This window comes from Mugil cephalus, chromosome 14 (genome assembly GCF_022458985.1).
Source record: "Mugil cephalus isolate CIBA_MC_2020 chromosome 14, CIBA_Mcephalus_1.1, whole genome shotgun sequence".
In the NCBI taxonomy this organism is placed as follows: domain Eukaryota; kingdom Metazoa; phylum Chordata; class Actinopteri; order Mugiliformes; family Mugilidae; genus Mugil; species Mugil cephalus.
Window position 1 is genome coordinate 8,372,951 of NC_061783.1, and position 21,097 is coordinate 8,394,047.

Consider the following 21,097-nt stretch of genomic DNA (forward strand, 5'->3'; position numbering starts at 1 on the left):
CGCTCACTCACACGGAGACACTAAACTAGAAGAAGCTGCCTGTCATTAAGAGAATAACTCGTTTCAGCCCTCCTCGTCTCAGGCAGCAGCAGTAACTACTACTCAGCGGAAAATAATAGCAGCTGTTGACTTGAATCTAGGCTTGCAACTGTGTTATTATCACACACAAAAAAAAAAAATAAATAAATAAAATACATTCATCCACCATTGGGAAACCTTCTCTCCCTACTACCTCCACCTCTTACCCACCTCCAGAGATCCGGCTGAGAGGTTGGTGTTGGCATTGGTGCTGCCCAGGTTGCGTGGCAGGGTCCTGGTTCTCTCCACTGTAGATCCCCCCGTCAGGATCTGTCTGACCGACGGCCTCTGTCCCGGCTTCAGCTGCAGGGAGTGGCCGTGGTTATGCATGTGTCCTCCGTGGGAGTGCACAAGGCCACCCTGAGGCATCAAGTGGCCGTGCCCATGGGGCATGGTTTTGATCGTCCCGTAGGAGCGGTTGAGGTTCATGGCGATGTTCATGTCGCCCACGCTGGACGGCACAAAATCCGCCGGGTAGGCCTCGCTCTCAGCCGGGTGGAGGGTCAGGGGGGAGGGAGGCGGGGGGAAGGGAGGATCCTCCACTGCAATGTTGAGCGGCTTGTCCTCGCCCCCGAGCCCCAGGCCTCCCCCTTGAGAGGAGGGCGCTGGGGGTTTTAAACTGACCGTCCTGCGAGGCAACACCATGTAGTCTCCCTCTCCGCCTCCGCCGCTCCCTCCGCCTCCGCCCACGCTCCCTCCGCTCCCGGCGCTTCCGTCCTGGGAGTTGTTGGAGGAAGCGGGCGGCCGAGCCCACCCCAGGCCGCTCTCGGTGCACAGGTAGATCGGGGCGCCGCTGCGTTGTTGTCCCTGCTGCCTTTGCTGGTCCACGTTGACCTCCTTCTTCAAGGGCGTCTCGCTCAGCTCGTTGAGTCCTCCCAGGGTCGGAACCTAGAGGAAACAACAAGAACACTTCAGTTATGCGAATATTTCCTAGAAACTAGATCATCATTTATTACCACTGCTGCTAGTCTTCACATTAGTCATCCTCTTTCTTATTTATATCCCTACAGAATAATAAATTGCCAATGAAAATGCATTGTTGACCATGCCTTGGAAATGCCACTGTAATTAACGCGTATTGTAATGAGGTCTTTTAATCTTTAGATTCAGATTTTCGACAGCAGAGCTGAGAGAGCCGATGACGTAACCAGTCGGTCCGGTACCTGTACAATGAGGTTGGGAGGGGGGATGTTCCCAGGGAGGGAGCTGAAGTTCACTCCCACCCCGCCTTCCTGGTGGGCTGCCAGCTTAGGATCATCCTCGTCGTCCAGGGAGATGCGGGAGAGGGTCCCGGTGATGGTGGCCGGGTTACAGGTGTTCACTTCTTTGAAAATGACTGGAGGGACGCAAGGAAGGCGCAAGAAGAGACGGCGAGAGAGAGAGAGAGAGAGAGAGAGGGGATAGCAATGACAGAGGAGAAGGAGTTGATGAAAGGACAAAAAACAGGGGGGAGGATTTCATAGGTGAGGGAACAAAGGGGGGGGGAGCAGAACGTTTGGATTGAGAAGGAGGAAAGGATATTGAATGGAAAGGTATTTAAATATTTTATGCCGAACAGAAGACAGTTAACAAGAGAGGTAGGCAAAGCAGAGACAGATGGCATAAATTAGTTACTGAGACTGAAATTTCTTTGGGGCTTTGATGCAGCTGGCAGACAGACTGCATCTCTCAGGAACGGTTTCTCCCATCACTTTGGGTTTTCTATGCTTTACAGTAACCAAGAGAAGAGTTTTGTGTATGACACCGTGACCTTAAGCTCTGCTTCATCCCAAGATTTGCCGGTGAGCCAGCATTTTTATTAGGTTGGAGAAAGCACCTTGGTGCAAAATGCTTCAAATGTAATGGAGCCAAATTCCCCCGGTGCTGAGTCTAGTCTCATGTCTTGCTCGCTGGCTTGCTTCTCCCTGCCTCGTTGGCAGATATCGGCGTGAGCCTGTGTGTGTTTTAGCTGAATACGTTTTGTGTATGGCACCGTCTTAATATTTCACAGTATTGTCAGTTACACAACACAAAACTAATTTCAGAGGTTCTGTGCTAGTTTTCATGCACGTTGACCAGGAAAAAAAAAAAAAAAAGCTACACAAATACACGTATCAGATCAGCTACTGCAAAATGAACTATGACATGCGCATGAGAGACTAGCATCAATCTATCAACACAATCAAACACAAATCAAACCATCTGGATGTACATGCCAGATATCATGCTCAGTCTGTCACCATCAGAGGAAAAGATATTTACTCTGCCTCGAAACTCAATTCTAGACCAAAGCTTCTAGCACAGAGCATTACATGCAGACTGCAAAAAAAACGGCGGGCTACGCGTTTGATCAAAGACCGAAGCCGGATCCTGCTGAGAGCGAACATAACAGCGAGGATACCGGCTGACTAGAGAACCTAGCATTTTCTCTGTTTCGCCACCGTCCTGTTGGTGAGAATTGATCTGACAGGACCGAACAGGTCGTTTTATTTTTTTTTTATTCTTTTTGCCACATCTGACCAATCTGATCCGATCCATCCACTTTGAACGGCGGCGGACCAGAGAGCGGCCCATAGACGAATCCGGCTCGGTTTCGGTGGCGTCGAGCTCCTGCGTTGGCAAGAGCGGGACTGGACATGCTTTCATTGACAGTGAAAGGCAGGAATGGTTTGGATTAATTAGGGTTGGCAGTCGCTCCCTCAGAACGATGAAAGTTGTTTCAGTGAACGTGGAAGTTATTCACTCTCAAAACACTGATCGGAAATTAATTGCTACATGGCCTTTGGGAAAAATAACATTAATGCGCCGTTTCTGCCCGTCTTTCACAGTCAGGATGTTGGAGTGGAGGGGGGTGACGTTAGCAGGAGTAGCTTGCTAGCATCGGATTTGAAGTGTCACCTGATTAGAAATTAGAAACGCGAGACACGTTGAATGTTAAAGTTGGGCGGGAAAAAATAAGAGGACAACTAGGAGGAGATATGTGGATTGAAAGCAGGTAACTATGGTACTATCAGTGGCTGTTACTTCCACAGTTACTAGATGAAGAGGGAATTTATTTCAACTTATGGCCTGTATATTAATGGCTTTATTAATATGTGTTGGACTTCTCAATGAAAGTGGTTAAAAAGCAGATGTGACATTTTTAATTCTGCGGACAATCCGGATTCGTCCATAGGAAGAATTCAAGGCTAGGGACAGACCAGGCAGTGTAGTGGAGTAGCTCAGTTGGGTGCAACACTTACATGGATGTCCTCGCTCTGCAAGGGTGAAGGGGGGGAAAAGCGACTCCTTGTTAATATGTCAGAGCACGGCACACACTAGACAGTAGCGCATTTGTAACACATCCAAACACCCACACAAGACCAATCGTCGGCTAACGAGTGAAACAGTTTCTGAACACATTGAGGAGTGTTATTATCATGCACAATTAAACACCGTCTCATCCCAACATATGCTCGCTGAACACTTATTGGGCAGAATCAGAGTGATTGATAAGGCAGAATAATTCGCACTGTGCGGAGACGCGGCGCATCATCTCCTGTCATTTCATCAACATGCGCGGCGGCGGGCTAAAGACGCCCGCGCTGCTAATCCGCTGTTCGACGAAGGAGGAGAAAATAAGAGACAAAAAAAAGGGGGGGAGAGGAGAAATCAGGTGGAAGGGAGAGCTCACCTGTTTGACAAGCCAAGTCCACGTCCTTCTCAAAATCCGTCTGAGAGAGGGAGGCAGGGTGGGGAGAGAGGAAACACGATGAGTGTGTGCAAGTACATTCACTGTAGCAGCAGAAGAGGCTCAATGAGGGACTGGATCTCAATTATGCCCACTGACTCTTATGAAAGGACAGGATCTGTTGCCATGGTGACACTTAACAAAAAATAAAAAAAAAATAATAAATGCATTAAGTCATCCTGCATTTAGTTTCTTTATTTGTTTTGAACGTGCAGCCACTACTTTGTTCGCCACGTGTGGCGGTTCACACGGCACCAGATCCAAATGCAGACTCGGAGAGACGGCGAGCAGACGGCAGTGGAGTTTTTTTTTTTTTTTTTTTTTTTTTTGCGAGGTACGTAACGCCGCTCTATGCCTCATCAGTCACCTCGCTGACGTCTGAACGGAAACAGGGCCAGACATTTACACAGCGGCGAGGCTATTATCTGCTGTGCCAGCCCAAGCAAAACTTCTTCCATCTCCCAGCCGGAGTGGAAAGGAAATATACATATAATGGAAGAATACAAATGCTTTCTACGATGCAGTCGCACCGGCGAACACAAACATGCACGGGACACCGAGTCTGACCTGTGCTCGTTATTCAGATTGTATGCTATTAGGGCTTTTTTTTTTTTTTTTTTTTTTGCAAAGGGATGTTTGCTTTGATCGAGCATTTTACTTGAGGATTGCGGGGTGGCACTGCTCCTCTGGGTGTATAGAAACACTTCCAAAGCCGGAGGGCGGCAAGTCGGATGAAGAAGTGTCTTTGCCAAAATGGCCACCAGTGTTTTTTTTTTTGTTTTGTTTTTTTTATTCATATTTGTTTTGTGAAAGTGAAGCTCATTGCTATGCAGCCGCGATCGTCCCTTCTCTCGCCGTGGAGCCTCTTCCCTTTTTCTCGGCGGGACTCACTTACAAAAGCCTTTGTTTGGATAATAAACTACACATTTTAGACAGTGCGGGTAAACCGCAGAGGCAAAGAGGAAATGAAAAATTGAAAGGGAGAAGAAGGGAATGCGCGAAAGGTCTCAGAGGAGCAGAAAAGCTCTTAGTACGCAAATCACCCGCAGCACCATAATAGGGTCTCTACTAAATGGACGAACGCGGATATGAAATAAACCTCTCTCTTTCTCTTAGTCTCTCCATTTTATCCGAATTGAGAAAGAGACAAATCCTCGTTGTTTTAACCACGACAGTCTTCTGCGTGAGTCTCACAGGTTAAATACAGTGACTTGTGTTACCTACGCTAATACCACAGGGGAAACAAACTACAGACTGAATATACAACACAAAGCGCAACAAACACTATCTAAGGTTGAGGTTACAGGTGAAACGAAGCAAAAGCTCAAATATTCGTGTAGCGCTACGTTCTACGATGCAATTTTCTCATCGGTCTCTCTAAAGGTGCAATTTGTAATCGGAAATAATAATTTCCTTAAGCCTTTTTTAAAAAATATTATTTTAAGAATAATTTTACGTCCTTGCCAACGATTACATCAGGGGATTGACACCGCTCTCAAATCTGTAAATGAAATTTCAGCCAGCAGCAGATCAGCTTGGTTTAGCAAAAAAGACCGGGAAAACAATTTACCAGTCATATGATTTTACTTATTTGTCGAATGCTAAAGTGTAAATACGACATATAGTGGATTTACTGGGGGGTTATGCGCTGGGCTGTTTCTGAACTGAGAGCTGCCTCTACCTGGGCTTTCTCTGCCGGTTGCCTGGCAACCTCACAGTGACAGCAAGACTCCAGAAGGTACCTGTCCCTGCTAGTTCTGTTACTTTTGGACAGAGCCAGGCCCCCCCCCCCCCACTCACCCTCGTCTCTCATCTTTGTGCTGAACCTCATCGGTTCATACTCACAGATGTGAAAGCGGCGCAACGGTTCTGTCAGCAAGCAAAACACTAAACATATATAGAGTTTCTTGCAGAATATTCATTTACAGATTGCACCTTTTCCACACGACTAACGTCCTCTCTAGCGGCGACATACTGATAGGCCGATGATGTGGTTGTGGCTGTGGGCGTGGTTATGGTTGTGGGTGCTGTTGAGGATGGGGGTGAGCTCATGCGCGTGGCCGTGGTTCAGCGCGTAGTCGCTGCGGGCCAGGCTCGTGTAAAAGGCCTGCTGGCACGTCTGGTGGCACGTCGGCGGGGGGGGCTGCGGGTGGCAGCCCGACAGGCACAGCGGCGTGCTGTGGCGCGAGGCGCTGCACTGCTGCCCGCAGGCGCTCACGTTCCCGCACCTCTGGTGATGCAGGGACGGTTAGCGGAAAACATGAAACCGAAAGGTTAGAGGGGGACATCTAACAAGTTTGGAACAGCCGTTTAACTGCATTTCTAAAAATGTGCGTGACTTATATTTAACAAGATGGCTACAGTTGTTCGTCTCTACGATGCCTCTAAATATCGAGGGTTTGACGTGCTAATGGGATTTCCTGTGAAGGTAGCAGCCAGCACCAGATAGAACGCTCTCCACTGTAATTAAGATGCAGATATAACTGGTGGCAACCAAATTATCCAGCACAATTAATGTTCTCAATGGAATCGCGTCTCTCGTTCTCGTTTAAAACACCTTTAAAGTTGCACATATTCAGACCAGGAAAGCAAACAAGAAGGTTTACCAACTCAACTACAGCGGTTGGCATAGCAACCATACCACCGGGTCTGATGATAACACATTTACGCAACGATTAAATGAGCTGCTGATTGTTACGCCGCCCGTAAATGAACGCAGAGGATGTGTCAGGATGGCTTCACTGAGCAGAACGATGGCTCCTAAGTTTGGCCACAGAGGAGCGTTAACGGAAAAAAAAAAAAAACATAATCGTTACCGCAAACAGGTCCGAGGGAGAAATCAGGGGAACAGAGACGAGAGCCGCTCGCGCCGTGACCGTACCGACATTGGACGCGGCTCCAAGTCCCTGTGATTTATTACTCTATTAGCCACATTTGGAACGCACGCAGTAACCTTACAGGAGTCCTGGACTCTTTAAATACAGATGAAGAAGTTTAGCTTAAAAGTAAATAACAGCGCTGAGGCATCTGCTGCGATAATGCGCGATTAGAGCGGTGTGGGAATTTTTTTTTTTCCCCACACGAAGCAGAAGCTGTTGATCAGTTATGGCGGAGAGTTTGGAGTGAAAAGCTGCGTTTCTCTGGGGTGAAATCACACACATACAAAAAAAATAAAATAAAATAAATAATGCATTAACAATAATGAATTCCTGTTGAGGTAAAAATGGTTACGTAATGGGAAGAAAAAAAAAAAAGAGAAAGGCAGGTATGAGTTTCAGCACCACAGTGGCGGCAATCATGCTTCTCTCTATTGGGTTTGAAGCTGGGAGAAAGCCTGGTTGATGTTCGTCTGAGGCAAATGGACTGCAATGCGGGATGAAATGGAATGCTATTCACCATGATCTGCACCTGTCCATTCTTGCAGGAGTCTGGCGAGTTCTCGCTGTCGTCTTTACATCCCCCCATTCGACAGCGCACCGCGTCCTGCACCTGGGTGGAGGCGGTGGGGGAAATAAGAGAGAGGAGGAGAGGGAGGGGAGAAGAATGATGAAGGAGGAGGAAGAGATGATGCAAAGGAGAGAAGTTAGTTGAGGAACTTTTTTTTTTTTTTTTTAACTTGAGTTTCGGCAAATTGTTGCAGCGCGGGGAACTTGGCCCTCAGACATTGTTCATCTTTAACGCTGCGACGACAGGTGTTACGCGCTGAATGCTAAATCATGTGAAACCCCAAAAAGGAAAGAGGGGAAAGTCATATGCTTCGCCAAGTAGCTCAGCTTGTAGATTATATAACAGTCAGTGGAGTGGTATAGAAAGCACACAGCGGCACTTCAAAGTGGCCCGTTGGAGCCATGTGAGATCTGTGGCTCACGGTTCTAATTAAAATCAACAGAACCGCATATAGACGCTCTCACCCCTGAGCCCTTCCAGTCTCATGTTCTTTTTTTCTTTATCCTCCTACACGCTGGGTAAACACACGCCAGACCGTCGTCGGAGGGGCCGGTTCTTGTAACACGGATCAAATCAAATGTAACGCGGTGCATTATCTTTCACAGTCAACTCCAGATCCTTCCCCTTCATCGGGCCCTGTATTATACATACGGTTACTTTCTGAGGAGGAACATCACTTCTTCACGTCAAATCCCTTCAGAGTCTCATGGCTGGAAACAAGAGTGCTCGTCTGAGGAGCGCCACGAGGGCTTCACTCTCATTGGCCGCTCTCCTCGCCCGTGTGTTTTTTTGCGCTGTCGAAAATGGAAAGGATCTCATCCACGTCTGATTAATACTGCATGGAATAAGGTATTGGCTTTTGTCTTTCGCTTCCCTTTATATCCATCCTCAGCGGCGTCGCTCCCTGTTCTCTATTAGTGTGTGTGTTTGCACCAAACGCAGCTCATATCTACTTCAAAAGTGAGCGGCCCCTCTCTGGGAACCTACCTATTTCCTCCTCCCCTACTGTCATCCCCGCGCTTCGCTCTTGAATTATCTTCCTCCCCTCTCCGCAGATCTGTGCAGGCCCCCCCCCCCCCCTTTCCGCTCCTCACTTAACTTAGTCCCCTCCCACGCAATCCACCTCCCCGTCACATCCCCGCTTCGGTTTCCTCCCCGGCTGCCTCCTGAACGCAGCACCTTTAATGTCGCACGTGTTCGCTGTTTCGCTTCTCCTCCGCTGATCTCAGCAGGTCACCTGTGCCGCCCCGGTTCTTTCATTCTCCGCCGACGCCGGCGCCAGCCGCTCGCTGGCACAGTTTGCGTCTGCGGCTCGCTTTACGTAACGGCGCGTGTTGCGCTGCCCCCCCCCCCCTCTCTTGTTTTGCACCGTAATGCTTCCCGACCCTCCTCCTCGTTCCCCTCCTCCTCGCGGTGCGCCGCGCCCCTTCCGTCTGCCGTTCTGCAGCCACGGAGGATTTGCGCTCGAGTCTCTCGCACGGGGATTTTCATACATTTACAATAAATAATTCCGGGATTTGCCGTACCCTGATCCCTGCCGCTTTTGTGGTGTTGATTTAATGCAGCTAAGCGTTCGTGGCGTTTAAAAAATTCACTTAGAGCGCGAGGTGCGTTCAATACCATAGTGATCTCTTGGAGAGAGGAAAAAGCTGTGTGTGGCGTGCATGCATCTGCAACAGGTGACACATTAACAGTTAGACTGATGACATCATAAATCACATGAGTGTAGCTGGTTCAATTGGGATTTAGTCCAATAGAGGTGTGTATGTGTGTGTGCGAGCGTTGGAATGTGCGTCAAGGGCATGAATACATGTATGTGCATAATGAGTTTAAATTTCTGGATCCCTGTGGGCATTAAAAAGCCTGTGGCAAATAGGCACCGGGGGCTATTAGAGAGGGACTTATCGTCTTGTTCTATACAGCATCTTCGTAAGCTCCTTAAAGCGGGCTCGGATCAGACGGACAATGCTTCACTATCATACTGCATTATGAGGAGGAAGCGCCGCGACGCAGGACATAAATACCATGCTAATCCCCCTCATGTCTTATCCGCTTGTGTTGTGTCGTGACTTCAGACTGAACTAACGTGACATTTAAGGAAATGGATCCCACCTATCACAGGAGGCGAGAGCCGCCAAGGTCACTCAGCGGCTGGGAATTAGAATTAATTTGCAACGTGCGGGATGGAGGCGACGGCAGGGCCGGACTCACCTCTCGGCGCATGGCGCAGTGGACCGTGATGATGACAAAGCCTTGGACGGAATCGAAGACGGCGAAGAGGACCTGGAGGGGGGAAACGATACGTGCTCATTAGTGGCGTCTCACTGGTTAATTACCGCGGTGGACTTTCTAATCCATCCCTTCACTGTTGCTCCCTGCGCAGGAACTTCAAAATCTATCTCTTTTGTTATCGTCAGACAACTTAGGCCGCAGATTTTCAAGGACGAAAACACAAAAGATTGATTCTGTCTTCCTTTACCTCTATTAGTCGGTAAATACATTCGCTCTGTTTGTGAGATGAAGAGCACAAAAGATGCACCTGACAGGTTTTCCTGCGCGGGGAGGCATTCTGCTGTGAACGAAGCTGAAATCTCCTCTCCACAAAACGCTGCTCAGGTTCATGGCTGTGGCTCGGACCGTTTCTGGAAAGCTCCCAGCCCAGATGCTAGCATGCTAACAGTCAGCTGTGAGGCGTCTGCTGCTCTAAGCTCTGCCACAGTTGCACAATTTCAATTCACGCTAGATGCTTTGTTTTGGGTAAACGAGGAAATAAATCTTGTAGACTGACTAAAATCTCTTTAATAAACCTCCCTTCTAGCAAGGTAATGTAAGTCCAACGTGCTCTTAGAATGTGCCTTTCAGGTTTTAGCTCAATATATCACACAGGCCCTTCATTCTACAAGGTGTGATTACCCAAGCTTTTATCTCTCTTCCCAATGGGAAGATCCAACGCTTGTAGCTTTAAATGCAAATAAGCTGCTTAATAAGCCCCGCCCCTTTCCTGAACAGAGCTGAGCACTCTACGACACCGTGGATATCTCGAAGAAAACCAGACACTAACAACCCTGCTTGACTATAATATTGTAGTGGAATGACTCAGTAATCATTAGCGTAACACTGATATGGGAGTGAAATGAGTCAGCCAAGTCATGGTTATTCATAACAGATCGTCACAGTCACATTCTCATTCATTCTCTAGTGTTTCTACTTGCGATTGGGGCTCGGGGGAACTGCTGGTCGTTCTCTGTTTAACACCATCCTAATGTTTGTCTTTATTTATTTACACACGATATCATTAATGTTTCTACCTTCCAATACAAAGAAACAAACGTCACTGCACACGCTTTCTCAGACCCAGCAGCTGGATTTTTAAGCGTAATGAGAGACTAACATTCAACATTCTGATTTCTAAGAATCTTTTCCATGGCTTTTGTTTGCATGCACTCATCTACTCGTGCTTGTGAGTCACCTGGAAGAGTGTGGAGCGGCGGTCGGTTATGGCCAGCACCGCTGACATCCAGGTCAACGCCAGCAGGGGCAGAACCACACAGGAGCTCCACAGAGACGCCCTGTCAGAGAGAAAAAGAAGCAGGAAGGAGGAGGAGGAGAAGGAGGAGAAGGAGGAGGAGGAGGAAAGAAGGACAACGGACAAGGGATTCAATCTCAAACCAGACAGGTCCAGCTCCGGCGCGTCACATAACTCCACACATATGCACGGATGACTCACAGGTTGAGCGGCGGGCAATTTCGAAGCTGATTGGCACGCTGAGATTTGGACCAGGCTTAATATTCCGGCCGATAATTGGAAGATGATGTGTAATCATCATCTGGATAGTTCTGAGGCCGACAATCGCTCACAATTACACGGTCGACGCGCACCAAGTGCCGCGCCGCTGAAACAACGGACCGAAGCCCCGACGGCGGCGAGGTGGGGGCGGGAGACAAGCCGTCGAACGTGTACCGACACGGGGGCTTCTGAGGAGCGAGTCGATTTGTGTGACCGAAGGAGTCACAGAGTCAGAAACCAATTTAAAATGTTCATGCTGTTTGAGCACATATTCACGGTTTCATAACCGTCAGCCCCGGCAGACGGACGGCTACTGTCTAACCGCGGCGAGAGATGCGCGCGCGCGTCCCTGTTGCGGCGCGTGGCCGAAGGCGACGAGCGAAAGGGAGCAAAGAGTCGAGGCTGCGCCGTCCGCTTGTTAATGAGTAAAGTTTCCAGCTGTTGTTGACTCAGATTTTAACCGCACAATTCCAGGAACATATGGGGGGAAAAAAAAAAAGAAAAAACTAAAGAACTGAAAACAGCACTCTGGGTATGTTTCAAAGCTAAGGTCATTTAGGAAAAAGAAGAGACAGTAAAATGTGAAATACCAATTTTCAAATGCTCGTCATCTTATAAATTCATTTAGGTGAAAACAGAAAGTTTTAGCCCAAATGCCATTTGACTAAATAACACATATTGCGCAGACTAGACCGTTTGATTATGGCTTTACACTAAGCACCTTCATACAAGACAGTGCACCGCAGGCTACCAGACTCTATTTGTCTTCGGCGTAGATATAGACAGCAGAAAAAAAGTCAATAATGGCCCTATGTGTTCCCACTGACAACAAAAATAACCCGATACACACTCGCTAGCGCAAATAAGCAATCTCTTCCCATTACCCCGCAGCAGCCAATCACGCAACAACCCAACTGCGAGCGTAGTGGCTGCTTTGAATAGAATGCCTCGCCAACATGAGCACCAAGCCGCGATGAAAGACTCGCAGAAGGACATTTAAAAATGTTCGGGACAGTTTGATTGCGTTGTGTTCAAAAGGCCACGGAGCCTTTTTCTGGCACCTCGAGTCCTAAACGATCTCTTAAGGCAGCATGTTGTTTATCACCATCTGGGGTAATGCGCACTTGAAGGTATGAAAGAAAGACGAAAACGTTCCAGTAATTTGAGGGATTTGCGAGGAGTAAAAAAAAGAGATTGGAAACTGAGGCCGCGCCAATCTCAGTACTAGACTCAAAGTTTCAAAGCTAGTGGCGAATTTCCTATGATCCAACAACACGGCATTAAATGTTACATTTTCCATATTGTCTTCTTTTAACTACATCGAACTGGCAATAGATTATGACCGCGCAGTACCTCTGCAAAATTAGGGACGCACCAATCCGCCTTTTTCACCACCGATACAGATACCGATATCTGAGGTTTAGTATCGGCAGATATCGAATTATGGTAACAAACGGTAAGTTTCATTGTGTGGAAAAGACTGGGATCGTTCTTTTAACAAATAAACTGATATAAATGTACTGAATGACTTATTTATTTAATAATTGTGCACCAGTAAAACAATCTTAACCATAAAAATATAACAAGTTGAAATAAATTGGTTCAGTCAGTGCAATTAGGGATTCAAAATCCAATGTTAAACAAAATAAATATTAAATATTAAATAAAGGAGCTGACATTGAGAAAAACAATAGCTTCACTAGCTTGGTAAAATAAATAGCAATCAGCTCTTAATATAGTTTAGTGCAAATGGGAATTTAACATCCATTACCGATATGGATCGGCTCGTTATCACCGATACCTGATCTAGAATTTTCTTCAATATTGGTACCGATACTGATACAAATATCGGATCGGTGTGTCCCTACGCAAAATCTTTGGTTGACTAGACATTTTTTATATATTTTTTTAATGTTCACCTTCAAATTTAAATTTCTTTAAATATGCATTAACATGAATCCAACTTATTTTAGTAAACAGATAAATGGAGGCAGAAGATGTTAAGTCGTTTAGTCAGCACTTCACTCGGTCAGTGATACAGGAGCTGTCTTAATAGTAACCTGTTTTTACACACACAGTGCGCAACACTAGACCTGTCAATCTAAGCCTCCTCTACACAGTAGGGCCCGCCCCTTTTACAGCTTAATATTTAATGCAAAATGATGATAACACTATATATTTATTTATTTGTATAATTACAAATAGCACTAGGAGTGTCATTGCTGTGGAGTGGGGGTGAATGGTCTGGTCTAGGTGGGAGCTACATGTCTAAGTAGCATCCACACGAATATCAGGTCCAGGGTATGTTTCACTCTCTCAAAACAAGATACCTTAAAAAAGAAGTGAAAACTTGGTCTGCTTTGCAAGTTTCTCCCCCTTTGATGATCTAATTCCTTTTGATATGCTACTGGGACCACCCATTAGAGGTGGCTCCGAAGAAAGCAAAGTTTAAACAATTACACTAATGTGTTTAACTGCATTACGGCTCGTCTCATAATTGACAACCTCCCTGACATCGCACTGAGCCGACGTGACGCGCTCCTGCGATGCCGCGCCGTAAACAAGTTAAAACAACTTCGGAAAATGATTCACAAATACTGTTTGACACAGGTCAGACGTGTTCAGAGCGACCCGAGGAGACCCACCACCACCACCACCTTTGTTTTGGATCAAAACATGCTCTCATTAAGCGGTGGCGGCGCACAGCGCAGGTGTTTTTTCCTTCATTAGTTTGTACTTTCTATCCAGACGAGTCTGAATGTCATCCTGCATCATTACCGACAGCCAGAGATTAAAAGGATGGAGGACAGAGAGAGCGAGAGAGAGCGAGAGAGAGAGAGAGAAGATGACGGCGAGTCAGAGACAAAGAAGAATAGGGGGAGAGATAGAAAGATGAAGATGGACTAACATGGCGCTGCTGGCAGTCGAGCTGGACATAGCGGTGCTCGAGATCACGCCACACTTGGAGCATTTCAGGAGCAGTCGGCTCCGCGCCTCCGCCGGGACACTTCAGGACACGTGCGCACAAACACACACAACGTACAAACACACACATGTGAGGAGGGGGGCGTGGAGGAGGTGGAGGGAGGAGGAGGAGGAGGAGGGGAAGCGAGGCGTGGAAACACAAGTCATGACAACGGGCGAGTGTGCGGATGTCACAGCAACGGAACCAAAAGGAAAAAAGGACAGAAAAGGTGGACACGACGCAGAGAGAGGGGAGTGGGAAAGAAGGAGAGAGAGAAAAAAAAAAACAGGGTGGTGGGGAAAGAAAGAAAGACAGAAAGAAAGTCAAATTAAAACCAGATCTTAAAAAGTAGCAGCAATGAAAAAAAAGAAAACAAAACAGTCAAGAGTACAAAGATTGATTCCGAGCAGAGCAGAGAGAACGTGAGAGACGGACATTGTGTGGATTAACAGATTACAGTGACACAGACAGGAAGTGCACCAGTCGTCTTATCCCCCCCGCCGGTGCGTGCCGGTTGCATTATTTATCTCGTCTCTGTGAAGCCTCACAAGAGGGAAGGAAAAGACTCCTTCTCCCTGTTTACTTACAGGTGACTGCTGAGACGGAGAGGACGCGTGTAGTCGTATGTATATATATGTGTACAAGCCGACAAAGATGGGGCACAGGTTATGCTACATTAGCGTCCCACCACAGCTCATTGCCTCGGTGCCAGCCACATTCCCACGGCTTCAGAAGGAAATACATTACGCTAATGACGGCCCGTCCTGTCGGCGACACGACCGGCCACTGTGCGTGGGAGGCCGTGCGTCTGCTGGTTCCTTTTAACGCACACACGCTTCCAAGAACCTGAGCGGAAACGCTCTTAATGCCCGGATCAGGCCAAGGGCTTTTACTCTGGCAAAGAAGGCCACAACTGCCACGGCGCGCTGTCTGCATGCGGTCGTGCGCAAATCTCAATTTGCGCAAGACGTTCGAGGGGAAAAAACAAAGCAGCAAACAAAAAGACAGAAGAGAGCGAACGATGCAATCGATGGGCGCGGAAATTAGAGAAAAGACGTCTCCATTCGGGGCTGGGGAAGACGGCGAGCACCTGCTAACCGCTTCGATGGGAATAACGGCGGAGGTGGATGCTCGCGCACGCATGATGCGCCCCCCCCCCACGTGTGTCTGCAGGAAAACCTCATAGGATTTCAATGCATTGCATGAGGCTTCCTTCCACATAATCCGGGTGTTTACAGTATGTAATTAGATTTCCATCTGCCATTGATTTTTTAAATCCGCCACATTCATCTTTGTCACATAATACTAGACGACAACCATATGTGGAAGCGACACAGAAGACGCCGGTGCATTTCACCGAGACACACAACGCAACAGATGTCTTGTCGTTTTGTTGCCAAATTGGATATTTCTTTATTTATTTTTTGGTGGGGCGGGGAGGTTAGCGGAGGCGTAGGTGCGTGTGCGGGGACCTTTGAAAGCACTTTGAGGCATTTGCCACGGAAATGTTGCCTCCTAATGTTTTGCGCGACGGAAGGTAAAAATTGACCCGATGCGACACGTTTGCAGTCAGTCTCCACTAAGAGTTCAGGGGTCGGGGATGAGGAAGTAAGCGGCGTGTGCGGCTGTGTGCTCTGTTTGTTTGTTTAGAAGTGAACTCACCCTGCTCGCTGCTTTTTGGACTTGTCGGGGATGCCATCTCGAGACATGAGCTTGTTAAACACCACGATGCCGATGAGCATGTTCACCTGAGAGACACAGAGACACAGAGAGGGGAGTGTGAGCAGCACATGGGTTCATATATAAATACGTGAAATGTGCAAACAGATACTCTTGTACACGCAGCCCATAATTAGCATTGTTTCATTATTACACTAAGTGCATTATCATGTTGCTTAAATATTATTTAATATTATGCATATTGCAGTTATCACCGTATTCATTACTATAATCATAGTATTCACAATTACTATTATCTTAATAGTGAATCCACAAAATAGCTAATTAGCAATGCATGAGCAGTTACTTTCAGTTTGTTCTTTCTTTCTCTCTGTTCTCCCTAACTGACTTATATGCTTACTGCCAGACTGAGCAGAGCGGTACACACCCACACAACCCTCCCTCACACAATGGGATGTACAAAAAGAAAAGAAGAAGAAAAAAAGCAACAACCTGGAAGCAGATTTCAGTACCTTACACACATTTAGCAGGCACGTCAATTATTACTTTTCCATAACCAAGAAACTTAAATTGTCCAAATCCTGTGTATCCAAAATCCAAATGATTTTATGAAAAGAAGTTATCTTAAGCTGTTTTAAATCCCTTAACACCCAACTGAAGACAGGAGTTAGCGTCAGCACAATGAGATAACAAAATGTACCTTTAATTTGACCAGTGACTCTTGTATCTTTTCCTTACCACACAAACCATCTATATGTATATAAATCAACTTATAAACTATGCATTTGCAGCCACAGTAGCAGCGGGACAAGGAAGTGATGCGCCACGTTCGTATTTCAATATAAGCGTCATGAATCTAGAGTTGTGACGATTGTGAACGAACCGAATCTATCGACCAGCTCTTATAAATGAATGGGAACTGAGTCGCAGTCGCAAGTCGTTCTTTTTTTAATGAATCGTTTTTGTGTGTGTCAAACAGAAGTTGGTGGTGTTGGTGACGGCGCTGGTATGATGAAAGAAAGAGAGACAGAACAAACTAGTTGGATTTTGGAATTTGTCATGAGGTAGATAAAATAATCCGCCTATTATACATATATATTTTAGACATGCATAGACTCGGCTATCCCACCAAGAAAATACGTATTGGTGAGATGTTTATAAGTTCCCCCCAGGCTGGCATTTTAAAATAAATAAATCTCAAAATGAACCAGTCTGTTGAATGGCTCTTTGAAAGGAACGGATCCAGCTCACTTCAAAGAGCTCTAATCTCTACACGATTCACATTCCTGCTTATTTGATTCACAGGTTGCAGTAAATGCACTCAACAGACTGTAAACCAAACTTTATTTAAATTTTTTAGCCAATGTAATTCCATATTTTTTTTCACTTTCTTTGCAGGAAGCATATTATTCTGTGAAGCTGCTACGTTTTCAAGTGACTGAACGCCTTTTAAAAAGTAGGGGACTGACACTGATCGCTTCTCATCCTGGCTTCTCTTACTAATGAGGAGCTCGTGGTTAAGCCTTACAAACATCTGGCTACAGTGACCTAGTGATACAGATTCTTTCGGAAACGCTCGCACACAGAACTGAGTCGAGGAGGGCCACATGTAGATCTTTCCAGCTCTGTAATCCTGCCCATATGATAGATTTTCTATGCTGACGACATGGTCCTTATAATCCTGATTTGCAGCGTGCACTCTGTCTTCCTCCGGCTGTGAGTTTCCCTGTGTCGTCTTTATTTGATGATTCGTTTGATCATATTTTTTAAGGGGGAACATCAGTGGTGAGGTGCACGTAAACACGGTGGTTGCCTGGATGCCTAAGAGGACCATTTCCTATATTCCACACACATTTGTGAGAAATCCTGAGAGCTGAGTCGTTAAACTTTCATGTGGTCAGTCTGACTGCGTCTTTTGCTTGAAGCATACAATACTTCTCTGGTGCGTCCGCAACGTCGCTCATGTGGCAGCTCTCACGGCCGCTCTGCCGCCGCCGCCGCCGCCGCCGCTGCTGGCAGCTACCGACGATGTGCCATATTGCGGGAGCGCCATTGTCTTGCCAGTCATGTCTGGCCCCAGCTCTGTGAGTCAGCATCATCCCGCTCTGCTATTTGCCCGAGGCCAGGTTCATTAATTAGAGAAGAGTCCTGTGGGAAGGTCGGTGTTTCTTCGCCTGACGTCCCATTCTCATTACAGCTGTTTGTTAGACTGGGGCCCGGGCAACAACATCAGAGGGACAGGTAGCACACAGCAGCTGGGGCGCGGCGCGCGCTTTGACGTTGCCGAGTCAGAAATGGAGGGAAGTTGGAGACGGACCAAGAAACTATGATGGAAAATTGAAATAGTTGAGCTTCGCAGAACTGCTGCGGCTTATTATCCATAAAGACCACGGATATTTAATTCATTACAATTTTTGGTTTTTGGATTTCTTTCGAGAAAGCAGCATCTGTGTGTGCAGTTCACTAACCTAAACATTCGGGTTTTTAGAATTAATACAAAGAAAATGCTAATGAGACTTATTATTGGTTTGCACGCAGTGTTTTTCTGTGACTATATAAAAATAATTGCCATTGCAAGCCTCTGTATTATCATATTCATGAACATTCAGCTCCACATGATCCTGTCTTCCTTTGCGCCTCAGACTGCAGCTCAGAGGAACTGTCAAACGGCCGTCCTCTTGTCAGGAATTCACTTCATATCGCTCTGCACACCTGCGTGACGGTGTCTGATTCACACTTCCTCTCTGACGCACGTACAGGAAGAATGCAATCAAGAAGAAAGGAAGAAAAAAATCCAACGCGTGAGCGCACACACACACACACACACACACACACACAGAACAACAAACAAACAAACAAACAAACAGCAGCGGCGGCGCAGGCTCCAATTACCAAAATAAAGTTTAGTACCCAAACCTGACTTATTAAGCTTAGTGGTGGAAATATCCGCCCAGGGAATCATTTAGGAGGAATTAGCTCATACAGCAGCGCACAAAAGCAGATGATTAAAACACCACTGAGATGCAATCAATGCACTCAATTTTGCTGTAGAACGATAAAGGATTATATTTAATTCGGTTCTAAAACAAAATTACCTTGTTTTGTTTGCGGCGAGCTATGTTGGATACAAAAAAAGTGTCAAACGCGCTGGCTACGGTGGCACAGACGGGACTAAAACTGCGCTACGATTCAGCCCGGTGACATTTTAAAGTCAAGGAACAAAGAGCTCAACTCATCATTTTGGTCGTGCACACCTCGGGTCTGTACGCTCACACATGGGAGTGAGAGGAGAGCAAAATCCTTAGGACTCAATACACAGTTACGGCATCTGTACTTAGCGTAGATGGACGGACTCACCAGCACGATGACGGCGGCGGGCCCCACGAAGGCGTAGAGAAGTCCGCCCTCCAAGGACAGCCAGCAACTAGAGGATGAACAGAACAGAGAAGTGCCTCAAACTTCTTCGCATTCAGGTCTCAAGCTTCGCTCGATACACGAGCGTCGAACTCTTAACCAACATTCAATTAGGTATCGCATATGCACAGATTTACCCGGGGCGCACTGAGGCGTTTGAGTGCTTGGATAAGTTTCTGTAAATAATGCCCTCAGTGCTGCACAAATATATTATGTACATTACCTAAAACATATCCTCAGACTGTAAATTTCATTTGGTGCGAAAGCTGCGGAGCCGTAATGAGTTTAGATATGTCCTCCAGTGATGTCATCGGAGCATGCTGAAACCCCTCAGTCAGCGTAATTGGAGCCCAATGAAAGAGGATGCCGAGATGAAAAACACAACCGATGATGAGCTGAATAAGAGGAAGTATGTCTGTAAAGATGCGTTTCCAGCGAATTATTCGTGACATTTATTGGGCATGTAACAAAGAGCTTCCTGTTAAATAAGCAGCATTATGCTCTTTTTTGTTCTGTTTTCTCTCTGTCGAGCCAGAGGGAGTTTCACTGCTGGGTAAGCTGGCCAGGGGGTCGGCCTGAGGTTCTCCCTTCTGCAGTTTTATTTGGGGGCGAATTTCAGTCTTGAGACGGTCGGTTCAGAACTCATCACGGGCAAATCAATAGTTAGGGAGAGCTTTGTGCGGTGACGGACGGCGGCACGGTCGCACGCGTCACCTGAGCGCTGTGGAGTTGATTTAGTTGACGACAAAACGGCTGCGATCTGCCTTGGAACGAGGATCACTCGAAATACTTGACAAAATCAACAGGCCCTTAAGGAGACAGAAGCTAAAACAGAGCGTTTCAGATGGAGAACTAAAACTAGAGAAGGACCGGGTATTTTCAAGATAGAAGCATGTAAACGTATTCGAGGAATCCTCCAAAATAAAATTCAATCAATCTTTAGCATCATGCGGCCTCTTTGACAGTGGCCTCCATGCATGATTGGTTACCATATACATTTTTGACAGACATATTGTATATTTACTGAAAAACACTGTTTAATTTTAATTTAAAGGTCATGAAAACCCTTTTAATTTCTTATTTACAAAAAACTATATTAAAGCAGTATTGTTTATTTTGTGAACCTGATGTTCGTTTCAAGTATTACATGACAGCAGCCGGCACTGTCAGTCAAATCTGAGCGGAACCACAAAACCACGCAGTCCTCCTGAAAGAGGACTTAGCAAATTGGGGTGATCCGTTTTTGACGGTTAAATTCTTTATGCATTACACTTAAGGATTCTTTTTTTTCCTGCTTAAACTTGGATTTTTACTAATTCACCTATGAATATTTAACATCACAGAGAGATACTTAAGGTTTAAAACCTAATTTTCGGGGGTTTATTGCGTCTTGAGTAGAATCTTGATGATCCCTCTTGTAAATGGCACTAATGGGAATGGCTTGCGCCCATTAAGTAACCGGCTAAGGTGTTGATGTTGTGCATTTCGCACTGCGTGAAAGGAACGGGGCTTCAGTCCTCCCGAGGCACGAGACGGCAAGAAGCGGATATCCAAAATGCACGGAGAGAAGAAAGCGGATTTGTCGGTACGAATGTGAAAAGACATTCAGGGTTTCTACATTTAGCTGTGAGGCAGATCTGGACTCCCTTTGCTGAATTAACAGACATCTGTTGCAAGGGTGTTGCATGAAAACGTGCGCTAAAAATAGACCCCAGCTTGAAAACAACAGGGAAAATGTGAATCGGCAATAGCGACAATGAATGAAATCAGACATGAAACTGCTGTTAAATGGTGACAGGCGGCGGGGGGGAAGTGGGGGGGGGGGGGGCTGTAAACGGTACTCACTAGCTGGCTGTGCCGTAACCTCTTGCTCTTGTGAAACCCACCGAAACTGCTACAACGAGGGCCGGGAGACCTGGAGTTAGGGAGAGAGCAGAAGATCAAAAAGGGTGAAACAGAGGATAAAAAAAAAAAAGGACGCTTTGATGCCGACGACGGAGCACGTGAGCCAACTAAA

General features: G+C 46.5%; 1 protein-coding gene across 20 annotated transcripts in view; it reads right to left on the reverse strand.

Moving 5' to 3' along the window:
* adgrb2 (adhesion G protein-coupled receptor B2) overlaps positions 1-21,097 on the reverse strand; it is a 219,120-nt gene that overhangs the window by 22,756 nt on the left and 175,267 nt on the right. For 14 of the 20 annotated variants that reach the window (XM_047605271.1, XM_047605269.1, XM_047605270.1 and 11 more), the window contains 12 exons: positions 20,926-20,995; positions 19,024-19,090; positions 15,649-15,734; positions 13,930-14,028; positions 10,704-10,803; positions 9,446-9,517; positions 7,184-7,276; positions 5,763-6,017; positions 3,731-3,770; positions 3,300-3,314; positions 1,242-1,414; positions 250-966 (listed from right to left, as the gene is read on the reverse strand). In XM_047605271.1, the coding sequence (XP_047461227.1) occupies positions 250-966; positions 1,242-1,414; positions 3,300-3,314; positions 3,731-3,770; positions 5,763-6,017; positions 7,184-7,276; positions 9,446-9,517; positions 10,704-10,803; positions 13,930-14,028; positions 15,649-15,734; positions 19,024-19,090; positions 20,926-20,995 (1,787 nt within the window). The remainder of the gene's footprint in view (positions 1-249; positions 967-1,241; positions 1,415-3,299; positions 3,315-3,730; positions 3,771-5,762; positions 6,018-7,183; positions 7,277-9,445; positions 9,518-10,703; positions 10,804-13,929; positions 14,029-15,648; positions 15,735-19,023; positions 19,091-20,925; positions 20,996-21,097) is intronic. The other 6 variants (XM_047605267.1, XM_047605272.1, XM_047605282.1 and 3 more) reach the window with 6 other exon arrangements.